This window comes from Salvelinus alpinus, chromosome 9 (genome assembly GCF_045679555.1).
Source record: "Salvelinus alpinus chromosome 9, SLU_Salpinus.1, whole genome shotgun sequence".
Taxonomy (NCBI): domain Eukaryota; kingdom Metazoa; phylum Chordata; class Actinopteri; order Salmoniformes; family Salmonidae; genus Salvelinus; species Salvelinus alpinus.
The window spans coordinates 15,737,518-15,750,570 of NC_092094.1; the positions used below are offsets into that span (position 1 = coordinate 15,737,518).

The 13,053-nt window shown below is 45.3% G+C and overlaps 1 protein-coding gene across 1 annotated transcript in view; it reads right to left on the reverse strand.

Annotated features, from left to right (window-relative positions):
* Positions 1-6,432: 6,432 nt before the first annotated feature.
* The window catches only part of rbl2 (retinoblastoma-like 2 (p130)), a 43,059-nt gene continuing 36,438 nt past the window's right edge, over positions 6,433-13,053 (reverse strand). Inside the window, exons 14-21 of the mRNA XM_071416151.1 lie at positions 12,489-12,719; positions 12,014-12,276; positions 11,609-11,785; positions 11,378-11,449; positions 11,085-11,181; positions 10,640-10,911; positions 10,340-10,513; positions 6,433-10,057 (exon numbers count right to left, since the gene is read on the reverse strand). Of these exons, the coding sequence (XP_071272252.1) occupies positions 9,890-10,057; positions 10,340-10,513; positions 10,640-10,911; positions 11,085-11,181; positions 11,378-11,449; positions 11,609-11,785; positions 12,014-12,276; positions 12,489-12,719 (1,454 nt within the window). The 3' untranslated portion in view covers positions 6,433-9,889. The remainder of the gene's footprint in view (positions 10,058-10,339; positions 10,514-10,639; positions 10,912-11,084; positions 11,182-11,377; positions 11,450-11,608; positions 11,786-12,013; positions 12,277-12,488; positions 12,720-13,053) is intronic.

Below are 13,053 nucleotides of genomic sequence, written 5' to 3' on the forward strand. Positions count from 1 at the left end.
TCCCCGCGATATGCGTGAAGAGGAGGTCAGAGAAAAAGGGGCCAAAGGGCGGACTGCCTTCTGAGAATTCGTAGGCGATTGAATAAACCCCCACTTCCCTCCATTCTGCTAGCAAATGTGCAATCTTTGGAGAATAAAATTGACGAGGTATGCGGAAGATTAAACTACCAACAGGACATTAAAAACTGTAACATCTTATGCTTCACAGAGTCGTGGCTGAACGACAACACTATCAACATACAGCTGGCTGGTTACATGCTATACTGGCAGGATAGAACAGCGGCGTCTGGTAAGACAAGGGGCGGCAGACTATGTATTTTTGTAAATAACAGCTGGTGCACGATATCTATGGAAGTCTCGAGCTATTGCTCGCCTGAGGTAGAGTATCTCATGACAAGCTGTAGACCACAATATACATCTATAGTTTTCATCTGTATTTTTCCGTAGCTGTTTACATAGCACCACAGTTTGCCAAAAGGCACCTAAATGACTCTCAGACCATGAGAAACAAGATTTTCGAGAGATTGAGGGAAATATGAACAGAACAAAGTACTGGCACTAAGACAGCATTGAATGAGCTGTATTCCGCCATAAGCAAACAAGAAAACACTTACCCAGAGGCGGCGCTCCTAGTAGCTGGGGACTTTGCAGAGAAACTTAAATCCGTTTTACCAAATTTCTATCAGCATGTTAAATGTGCAACCAGAGGGACAAAAAACTCTGGACCACCTATACTCCACACACAGAGACGCACACAAAGCTCTCCCTCGCCCTCCATTTGGCAAATCTGACCATAATTCTAACCTCCTGATTCCTGCTTACAAGTTAAAATTAAAGATTGAAGCAACAGTGACTAGATCAATAAAAAAGTGGTCAGATGAAGCAGATGCTAAGCTACAGGACTGTTTTGCTAGCACAGACTGGAATATACATTTACATTACATTTAAGTCATTTAGCAGACGCTCTTATCCAGAGCGACTTACAAATTGGTGCATTCACCTTATGACATCCAGTGGAACAGCCACTTTACAATAGTGCATCTAAATCTTTTGAGGGGGTGGGGAGGTGAGAAGGATTACTTTATCCTATCCTAGGTATTCCTTAAAGAGGTGGGGTTTCAGGTGTCTCCGGAAGGTGGTGATTGACTCCGCTGTCCTGGCGTCGTGAGGGAGTTTGTTCCACCATTGGGGGGCCAGAGCAGCGAACAGTTTTGACTGGGCTGAGCGGGAACTGTACTTCCTCAGTGGTAGGGAGGCGAGCAGGCCAGAGGTGGATGAACGCAGTGCCCTTGTTTGGGTGTAGGGCCTGATCAGAGCCTGGAGGTACTGAGGTGCCGTTCCCCTCACAGCTCCGTAGGCAAGCACCATGGTCTTGTAGCGGATGCGAGCTTCAACTGGAAGCCAGTGGAGAGAGCGGAGGAGCGGGGTGACGTGAGAGAACTTGGGAAGGTTGAACACCAGACGGGCTGCGGCGGGCTGCGGCGTCAATATGTTCCGGGATCCCTCCGATGGCATTGAGGAGTACACCACATCAGTCATTGGCTTCATCAATAAGTGCATTGATGAATTATTGTCATCCCCACAGTGACCGTACGTACATACCGCAACCAGAAGCCATGGATTACAGGCAGCATCTGCACTGAGCTAAAGGCTAGAGCTGCCGCTTTCAAGGTGCGGGATTCTAAACCGGAAGCTTATAAGAAATCCCACTTATGCCCTCCGACGAACCATCAAACAGGCCAAGCGTCAATACAGGACTAAGATCGAATCATACTACACCGGCTCTGACGCTCATCGGATGTGGCAGGGCTTGCAAACCATTACAGTCTACAAAGGGAAGCACAGCCGAGAGCTGCCCAGTGATACGAGCCTACCAGACGAGCTAAACTACTCCTATGCTTGCTTCGAGGCAAATAACACTGAAACATGCATGAGAGCACCAGCTGTTCCGGAACACTGTGTGATCACGCTCTCCACAGCCGATGTGAGTAAGACCTTTGAACAGATCAACATTCACAAGGCCGCAGGGCCAGACGGATTACCAGGACGTGTACTGTGAGCATGCGCTGACCAACTGGCAAGTGACTTCACTGACATTTTCAGCCTCTCCCTGTCTGAGTCTGTAATACAAACATGTTTCAAGCAGACCACCAAAGTGCCTGTGCCCAAGAACATTAAGGTAACCTGCCCAAATGACAACCGACCCGTAGGACTCACATCTGTAGCCATGAAGTGCTTTGAAAGGCTGGTCATGGCTCACATCAACACCATTATCCCAGAAACGCTAGACCCACTTCAATTTGCATACCGCCCTAACAGATCCTGCCCTTTCCCACCTGGACAAAAGGAACACCTATGTGAGAATGCTGTTCATTGACTACAGCTCAGCGTTCAACACCATAGTGCCCTCAAAGCTCATCACTAAGCTAAGGACCCTGGGACTAAACACCTCCCTCTGCAACTGGATCCTGGACTTCCTGACGGGCCGCCCCCAGGTGGTAGAGGTAGGTAACAACACATCCGCCACGCTGATCCTCAACACAGGGGCCCCTCAGGGGTGCGTGCTCAGTCCCCTTCTGTACTCCCTGTTCACTCATGACTGCACGGCCAGGCACGACTCGACTCCAACACCATCATTAAATTTGCCAATGACACAACAGTGGTAGTCCTGATCACCGACAGCGTCGAAACAGCCGATAGGGAGGATGTCAGAGACCTGGCCGTGTGGTGCCAGGACAACAACCTCTCCCTCAACGTGACCAAGACAAAGGAGATGATTGTGGACTACAGGAAAAAGAGGACCGAGCATGCCCCCATTCTCATCGAAGGGGCTGCAGTGGAGCAGGTTGAGAGCTTCAAGTTCCTTGGTGTCCACATCACCAACAAACTAACATGGTCCAAGCACACCAAGACAGTTGTGAAGAGGGCCCGACAAAACCTATTCCCCCTCAGGAGACTGAAAAGATTTGGCATGGGTCCTCAGATCCTCAAAAGGTTCTACAGCTGCACCATCGAGAGCATCCTGACTGGTTGCATCACTGCCTGGTATGGCAACTCCTCGGCCTCCGACCGCAAGGCACTACAGAGGGTAGTGCGAACAGCCCAGTACATCACTGGGGCCAAGCTTCCTGCCATCCAGGACCTCTATACCAGGCGGTGTCAGAGGAAGGCCCTAAAAATTGTTAACGACTCCAGCCACCCTAGTCGTAGACTGTTCTCTCTGCTACCGCACGGCAAGCGGTACCGGAGCGCCAAGTCTAGGTCCAAGAGGCTTCTAAACAGCTTCTATCCCCAAGCCATAAGACTCCTGAACATCTAATCAAATGGCTACCCAGACTATTTGCATTGCCCCCACTCTCTTTACACCGCTGCTACTCTCTAGTTACGTCAATAACTCGACCTACATGTACATACTACCTCAACTAACCGGTACCCCCCTGTATATAGTCTCACTATTGTTGTTTTACTGCTTCTCTATAATTACTAGTTACTTTTGTCTCTTATTCTTGTCCGTATTTTTTTAAACTGCATTGTTGGTTGTGGGCTCTTCACTGTAAGATCTACACCTGTTGTATCCGGCGCATGTGACTAATACAATTTAATTTGATAAGGTCCCACAGTTGACAGAGCATGTCAGAGCAAAAACAAAGCCATGAGGCCTGAAGGAATTGTCAGTGGAGCTCTGAGACAGGATTATGTCGAGGCACAGATCTGGGGAAGGGTACTGAAAAGTGTCTGCAGCATTGAACGTCCCCCAGTGGCCTCCATCATTCTTAAATGGAAATAGTTTGGAACCACCAAGACTCGTCCTAGAGCTGGCCGCTAGGCCAAACTGAACAATCCACGGAGAGGCCTTGATCAGGGAGGTGACTCTGACAGAGCTCCGGAGTTCCTCTGTGGAGATGGGAGAACCTTCCAGAATAACAGCCATCTCTGCAGCCCTCCACCAATCAGGCCTTTATGGTAGTGGCCAGATGGAAGCCACTCCCCAGTAAAATGAACATGACAGCCTGCTTGGAGTTTGCCAAAAGGCACCTAAATGACTCTCAGACCATGAGAAACAAGATTTTCGAGAGATTGAGGGAAAGATGAACAGAGCAAAGTACAGAGATCCTTGATGAAAACCTGCTCCAGAGCGCTCAGGACCTTAGACAGGGGCGAAGGTTCAATTTCCAACAGGACAATGACCCTAAGCACACAGCGAAGACAAAGCAGGAGTGGCTTCGGGAACAAGTCTTTGAATGTCCTTGAATGTGCCCAGCCAGAGCCCGGACTTGAACCCGATCGAACATCTCTGTGCAGCAAAGTTCCTATCCAACCTGACAGAGCTTGAGAGGATCTGCAGAGAAGAATTGGAGAAACTCCCAAAATAAAGGCGTGCCAAGCTTGTAGCGTCATACCCAAGAAGACTCAAGGCTGTAATCGCTGCCAAAGGTGCTTCAACAGAGTACTGAGTAAATGGTCTGAATGCTTATGTAAATATGATATTTCATATTCAATCTAAACCTTTTTTCACTTTTTCATTATGAGGTATTGTGTGTAGATTGATGAGGAGGGAAAACTACAATTTAAAACATTTTAGAACAAGTAACTTAACAAAATGTGAAAAATGGGAAGGGGTCTGAATACTTTCCAAATGCACTGTATACTACCACTAAACACAATTACCATTTCCCCCCCTTCAATTTCTCCAAGGGTTGCTGAAATGTGTAATACTGTACTTTACAATGGTCTGCATTAGTAATAATTTCAACAAGCAATGGGTGTTTGTTGGGTTTCTATTTAAGCTGCCATTCCTAAAGATGTAGGATCTTAATTTGATCACTCTTTTGTTGTTGAGAATTTTACTGCCCCTCAGGGAATGCAGATGAGCTTCCTGATTTACATAAATTCACTGAAAACCCACACTAACATATGTTTATATATATTAATAGTACTGCACGTTTCATGTAAGCTACTTTTGACCAGATAATTGCCCAGGGGTATTAAACTCTTACCCTACGACAGGCCTGGGCAATTCCAGTCCTCAGGGGCAATGATTGGTGTCACACTTCTCCCCCACCCCTAGCATACACACCTGATTTAAACAAATTGCATTATTAACTGAAGATCATGATTAGTTGATTATTGGAGTCAGGTGTGTTAGCTGGGGCTGGGGCAAAAGTGTGACACCAATCAGGCCCCCGAGGACTGGAGATGCCCAGACCTGCCCTACGAGGTTCGGAGCCTGCTGGTGTTCTGTTCTACCTGATAACTAATGGCACACACCTGGTGTTCCAGGTAAAACTGCAGTGTAACTGGGTTCGAGGTCCAGAGTTGAGTTTGTAGGTAATACCCTAACCACTGATCAAGCAACATTATGGACTAAACATAAAAATCCTGTTGCTGCAGGACTATTTTGCGGTGACAATATAGGTCAAATTAAGATCCTACATCTGTATAACAGACACATCAAATCCATAGAGGGAGAGATGCTATGTATAAATGTATTTAAAAGGTGAATATCAACATTAAAATATAAGGATGAGAGTGTTGTCGCTCTGTGACACTCACGACCACAGCAGCTCATGCAAATAACATTTTGTAGCACAGTGGCAGGTGCATTTTGAGTGCCAAAAGGTATCTGACTTGATTTGAAGAGACCAAAGGGTCTGGAAGGACATGGAGAATTAAGAGAAAAACATCCTGCCTGAGTATAGGTCACAATAGTACAGTGGGAGCAAAAACAGCATGATGCTTTTTACCATGAGCCAATCATGTTTTACTATCACTCTTCAGGAAGCACATAGGGCCATTGACAAATCTCCATCACATTCTGTTCTGGGCAGTCTTCTCCAGCTCGCTCCACCCTATGCCGGTTTTCTTAGTATCTGCCTCAAGCTCCTGCCTCCATGTGTTTCTTGGCCTATTCCCTTGTGGGTTTCAGGTTAAGGCCTAACAGCATGGAGTAAAGGCAAACAAAAAGAGTACTAATTTAAATAATGATTGGGCGTCATTTAGACAGTTCACCTTTTGAGTAGGAGCAATTAATTACCTGACCCCAGAAAAAAAACTTCAAACATATCAAAGAAAAGAAGCCAAAGGCACGGGAGGTAGAGCTTTCGTGTTCTTTCAGGAAGCATCCAGCTTCAGTGGCAGAGAAGCACAGCCCAGGAGTCTTTTCTGTTGTTGTTGTTGCTAATTTCTCCTCAATTGACCAATAAACCATGAAATGAATGAGCTTCTTTTTTTTTAATTTTTTTTTTATTACCTTTATTTAACTAGGCAAGTCAGTTAAGAACAAATTCTTATTTTCAATGACGGCCTAGGAACAGTGGGTTAACTGCCTGTTCAGGGGCAGAACGACAGATTTGTACCTTGTCAGCTCAGGGATTTGAACTTGCAACCTTTCGGTTACTAGTCCAACGCTCTAACCACTAGGCTACCCTGCCGTTCCAATCACAACTTTATTTAAGAGCCAACACTTTGTCTCCGACAAGACCAACAGGTAGATAAGTTGCATCTTCTGCTCCAGCCACCCCCAGAACCACCAATTGAGAGAGAACTGGATCTACTCCACATCTGCCCACTAAAGCTATGTTTACACAGGCAGCCCATTCTGATCTTATTGGCAAAAGAGCTGATCTGATTGGTCAAAAGACCAATTAGTGGAAAAATATCAAAAATGGGCTGCCTGTGTAAACACAGCATTTGTGCCACAGATCCTGCCAAATGTCAAAAGGTGGAAAATTGAAGGGGTTGATTTTGGATTGAGCAGCAGCATGAAGTAGAAGCTAACACAAAAGAGTACACATTTAATAAATAATAGAATGGTTTATACAGTTGTTCACCTCTCAGCCGGGGAAATTATCTGAACACATTCACACATTCTCAGAAACAAGCATTCAATAAACCATACAAATAAAACGGTTCAAAAGAAAATAAGTGAAAAGCACAGGAAGTGGTGCAGCCCAGGAAGCAGCCGTCTGCTTTCCTTGTAGTTTTTGTCTGTCAAATACATTCACCACTTTCTCAACAAGACAGAACAAAGGGTTAAATATAGTACAGATGACCACTTAAATAGTCAATTATTTAATTTCCATTAGAGTCAATTAATACATTTAAATTATAGGCAATTAGTTACATCTGTGACATAGCCATAGTCACATTTTGTTGTGTGAATGCCTTTTAGTTGGGTTTATTGAAGGTATCTTTAACCCCGGTATCTTTGCTGTGGACAGAGCTTTGTCAAAGTCACAACATAACACACCACTGTCCATGTTGTGATTATCGTAACCTTGACATATTTCAGTTCAAGAGCAGGAAGCTTTGTATTCTGTACCATTGAAGTTAAGAGATGGGATTATGGCACATTGCTTATTTACATTTTAGTAATTTAGCAGACATTCTTATCCAGAGTGACTTACACAAGCAATTAGGGTTAAGTGCCTTGCTCAAGGGCACATCAACCAAATTTTCACCTAGTCAGCTCGTGGATTCAAACCAGCAACCTTTTGGTTACTGACGCAATGCTCTTAATCGCTATGCTACCTGCTGCTTATGACCTAGTCAGGTTTCAGCCCTGGCTATCTTCAACAGCTGCGGTCGGACTGTCCCCCTTACAAATCAGATGTTGTGTAGAGAAAATGCGTATTATTATGATCTGATAAACTATTGGCTCATGGTATTCCCAGACAAAAGCACTAGCAACACAAGAGAAGGAACAACATTGACATATGTACATGTGGAGACAGTTGAATGCCTAATTGAAAAACTAACAACAAAGACATTCACATAAAGCACAATCCCTGTCCTCCTGTATACTCCTCACACATTATAGAAGTCTGTGATTTTTGTGATTCAGTGATTCTGTACTTTGTAAAGACCTCAGGTCATCTCACCGTAGTATTTTACTACTGGATATACATACAGCACCATCTAGTGGTGAACATCTAGTGGTGAGCTTACTGACAATCACAAACATAACATCTTGTGATGAATTAAGGGCACTTTTGTATGGTTCCTAAGTAGATCTTTTTATTTCCAAAGGATGATTATTTTTAAAGGAAAGACAAGTTAAACAAAGACAAGTACTACATCGCTTAAATTAATTGCTTCAGAAAAGGATAAAGGCACTAATCACACTGCCTACGATAAAATAATATGCTTTATTTTTTTATTTTTTTTACAACAATGTTAATACAAAGACATTTGCCATGACTTTTCAGTTGCTGATCAACAAAACGATAACATGCCATTGTGACTAACAACACAATTATAAAATGTATTGGATACTAAAAGTATTACCGTATAATTAATGGAAGCTACATGAGACAGAAAACAAATATTGTTGTCAGTGATTCTACTACTAAGTATCATCATTGCTAAAAAGGAAAGTTACTGTTTCTTGCTAACATATCTAAAGTTAGAAAAATAGCATACATATGTTACGGCGGCAGGTAACCTAGTCGTTAGAGTGTTGGACTAGTAACCAAAAGGTTGCAAGATTGAATCCCTGAGCTGACAAAGTAAAAATGTGTTGTTCTGCCCCTGAACAAGGCAGTTCCTTCCCACTGTTCCTAGGCTGTCATTGAAAATAAGAGTCTGTCCTTAACTGACCTGCCTAGTTAAATAATTATACACAAAATAACAACATAAAATTTAGCTCAAAGACTTTGGAAAAGAAACCCGGCAGTGTTACAAAAGCTTTAAAAATACTTATTTGAAATGCTTGCATGTACTCAAGGCCAAACAATGTACAAAATATTTTAAGAACATGGTCATTGTTAAGTGCTTTCTTCTCTTCTGACGCAACTCATTAAAAAACTCATCTTATAAACTTCTGAGATATGAAATCCTAAATACATACTGAATATGAGTGTAATGATGGATTTTGTCTCAAGAAGAATATCAAAACACTGAAAGGAATTCATTCATAGTATATAGAACAGCTAAATTCTGAGCATGAGCAAGTTAGTAACACTGATAGAATACACTTCAAAATGCATGTGATTTTGAATTATACTCCACCATATATGCAAACTTGCAAAGCTCCACAACAATGGCGGTCCATTCTGTAATTGCTGTGTATTCTAGACAAAATATATTCGACTCTGGACATACACAGTGTCCAAAACATTAAGAACACCTGCTCTTTCCATGACATAGACTGACCAGGTGAATCCAGGTGAAAGCTATGATACGTTATTGATGTTAAATCCACTTCAATCAGTGTAGATGAAGAGGAGGAGACAGGTTAAATAAGGATTTTTAAGCATTGAGACAATTGAGACGTGGATTGTGTATTTAAGTGCCTTTGAACAGGTTATGGTAGTAGATGCCAGGCGCACCAGTTTGAGTGTGTCAAGAACTGCAACGCCGCCGGGATTTTCACTATCAAGTTTCCTGTGTGTCAAGAATGGTCCACCATCCAAAGGACATCCAGCCAACTTGATACAACTGTGGGAAGCATTGGAGGCAACATCGGCCAGCATCCCTTTGGAACGCTTTCGACACCTTGTAGTCCATGCCCCAACGAATTGAAACTGTTTTGAGGGCAAAATGGGGGGAGCAACTCAACATTAGGAAGGTATTCCTAATATTTTGTGCACTCGGTGTATATAGAAAAATATGGTGTTAAGGGACTCACAATCTGGCCATGCTAGAACAGACGGAAGTAACCTAAAATCTGATGTTTAACTACCAACCACCAATAGTTCAGGCTAACTCTGAACTTAAACCATCATACTAACCTTAGACTAGAAGATCTTATCCTTTATGAAAAACAAATGTATCCTCATCAATTTTGATATTGATGATGTTGCCAGTTTATTTGTTTCTAACATGGCAGTCTAGTATGGTGACTACCGACTTCAGCCAGTGGTGTGTTCTGAAGGGGGTGTTTTCAACCTTAGTGGGAGGAGCTACAATGGTTGGCCACGTCTTGTAGCCTGCGGAAGAGGGCTGTCTGGTTGTTCGGACACAACCTCTTGGGGGACGGCTCCTCCTCCAGCTGCATGCTGCGCTTCTTGGTGGGCGTCTCCCCGGTGCGGATCATACTGTTGATCTCCGCCAGGCGCTGCACATAAAGAGATAGAGGTCAGAGACACAGGTTAGGGAGGTTCATCATCATCATAGGTCAGGTAAGGTTCCAGAAACAGTTAGGGTTTTTAGATTAAGGACACTAGTACGAGACGCCATCAAAACCTGGTCCTGAAGCTCCACTATACAGAGTGTAGGCTTTTGTTCTACTCCAGCATTAACACACCTGATTCAACCAATCAATTAGCCACTGTAAGGCTTTGAAAAATACTGTGCTGTGTGTGCATGAGTAATGTATGTGCGTGTACTTGTGACTCACGTTGGCTGGGCCGCTGCAGATGTAGTAGAATATCTTGTCCTGTGCGGTAGCGGTGGGGGGGATGTCACTAGCCTTATGGGGAGAGATATAGATGGAGTGGTTGTGGGACAGGAGGACCCTGCGAGGGGAGCTGGTCCTCAGGGAGGGGTACAGGCACAGGGGAGGAGACTCTAGCTGTCAAGGATAAACACACGCAGCAGAGTTCGTTTTCAAAACAAAAGACAATGCAAAAAGTGAAAGGTTTGCAGAATAGAGGCTAGTTTGTAAACATAACTTCCTTCTTTTCTCTCTCCCTCTCACCCCTGCAGAGGATGAGCTGGGCGAGTAGCGCAGGGCAAAGTGGCGCATCTGTTTGATGTAGACCCGGTTGTAGAAGTGGATGAGGTCTCCTCGCTCCTCCTGCTCCCCCCCCACCACCACTCCCCGTTCATCATCCTGCTGCTGGGAGGGAGGGAGGGATGAGGAGAGGAAGTTGGAGGGGGCCAGGGTGGGGGTGGATGGGGTGCTGCCAGGCTGAGGGGTGGGTAGGGTGCTGGTGGAACGCATGGGTACGGGGCTGCTGTCTCCACTTCCTAAGGAGCGTAGAGAGAAAGGGAGATGGAAAATAGCGTTTGTGTGTGTGTGTGTGTGTGTGTGTGTGTGTGTGTGTGTGTGTGTGTGTGTGTGTGTGTGTGTGTGTGTGTGTGTGTGTGTGTGTGTGTGTGTGTGTGTGTGTGTGTGTGTGTGTGTGTGTTTGTGTTCCTACCCTCATGGCTGGTCTGTGTAGGAGAGCTCTGTCCATTTCCCTCACTGCTTCCTGAGTGACGTCTCTTCCTCCCAGAGATCAACACACTCCTGTAGACCTGGTAAACAAAATCAGACAGCTGGTGGTCCAATGATAGCTTTGCCACTATTCCTTCCAACTGACAATACTCCAGTGTCTATAAGGGAAAAACAATGACGCTGCCACAGTACAATAGGCTCAAACTAGAGCCTGGAGTTATTACTGGTCAGGAAAATCTCCTGACCCTAGCCATAAGGCCCTACTACATTACTCACGCTGCTGCTGGCCTGGGGCTGAGAGCGGTAACACTTCATGATGTTCTGGAAGGACTTGTCCTCTTTGGTCACCTTAACAACGGTAGGAAACACAAATACAAGTCTTTAGGAAGAGGACACACAAACAATCTGCATGCTACACATAAACTGCATGGTACAGTACCTTATGCACACGCACACCCATAACCCCCGCCCCACACAAACATCCCACACACACACAATCTAACCTACCTTGGTCATGACGTACACAGCACACATGAGGAGCTGGTCTAGGTGTCGGTCCATCATGAGCTCTGTGTAGTGCACCAAAGAGTACTCGAAACACGTCCAGATCTTCCTCCGCAGCTCACTAGAGATGTCCAGCTTGGCACACATGTCTCTGAGACGCACACTGGCCAGGTGGTACACCTGTTGGCACAGCACAGTGGCTTTAAGTCTTTAAACTCAAGCAAAAATCTATAATTTATGGTATGAAGCACTATAGTTGTAGGGTTCTTAAAGCTTGGGCAGAAACAGACTACTAGGACGGATCCAAACGATTTTATCCATATCCAAAAGATGAGTTAGATTTGTAACATGCCTGAAGTATCCCTTTAAATTCCGTGCCAGATGAAGATGGTGTTTGTGTTCCCTTACCTTGCGGAAGAACAGCGAGAGGGAACTCTTTTTCTGAGGCCCGTTATTGGACGGGCCCTGGGCTGCCGGCTTCTTGATTGGCTTGCCGGCGGCGTGGCTGCCCTGTAGAGTGGGACTGTTCAGGGTGGTGGTGGTCTGTGGTTGGCTGGTCAAAGTGCCAGTCAGGGACTGGGCAGACAGGGGCTGGAGCGTGGCCGTACCTTGTCCCGTCACACTGACCTTGACAGGGAAGAAGGTGATGCCTCCGTTCTCATTGGCTATTCCTAAAAAGGTCAGAGAGCATGATATTGCTCATTTATAATATGAAATAATTGTATAGGATTCATCATAGTGTAGCAACCTGCATGCTGCATTGGAGTCAGAAACCCCCCTATATAATGCATATAGGAGTCATACAGTAATTTGGCAGTAGGGGCATAAGGTGTACAAAAAAACATAATGACATACTGTACAGTAATTCATCTGCAAATGTCACCTTGCACAGGTATGGTGACCGTCTGTCCGTTGTTAGCGGTAACTTTGGCCGTTGCCATGGTGACCACCGTCTGTCCAGCAGGGATGGCCTGGGAGGTCCTGAGGTTGGTAGTAGGGGTGGTGGTGGAGGGGTCCGAGGGGGCGTCGCAGGACACATCCACAAACAGCCGTCTCCTGGCCGAGCCCGTGGTGGGGCAGCTGTAGCGGTCCAACATGGTGGTGGTGGACACACCTGGGGGGGAGAGGAAAGGGAGGAGTGACATGGTTAACTTGACATGGTTAATTGGACCACCACCCAGGACAATGGACCTAATCCCAGAAGCCGACCCAAAACAACGGCACTGCAGAAGGGGCAGACGGAGTGGCCTCCTGTTCTGGCTCCGTAGACGTGCACGTCGCCCACGAGTATACTACTCGCTAATGTCCAGTCTCTTGACAACAAGGGAGATGAAATTCGAGCAAAGGTTGCCTTCCAGAGAGACATCAGAGATTGTAACATTCTCTGTTTCACGGAAACATGGCTCTCTCTGGATATGTTGTCAGAATCGGTTCAGCCACCTGGTTTC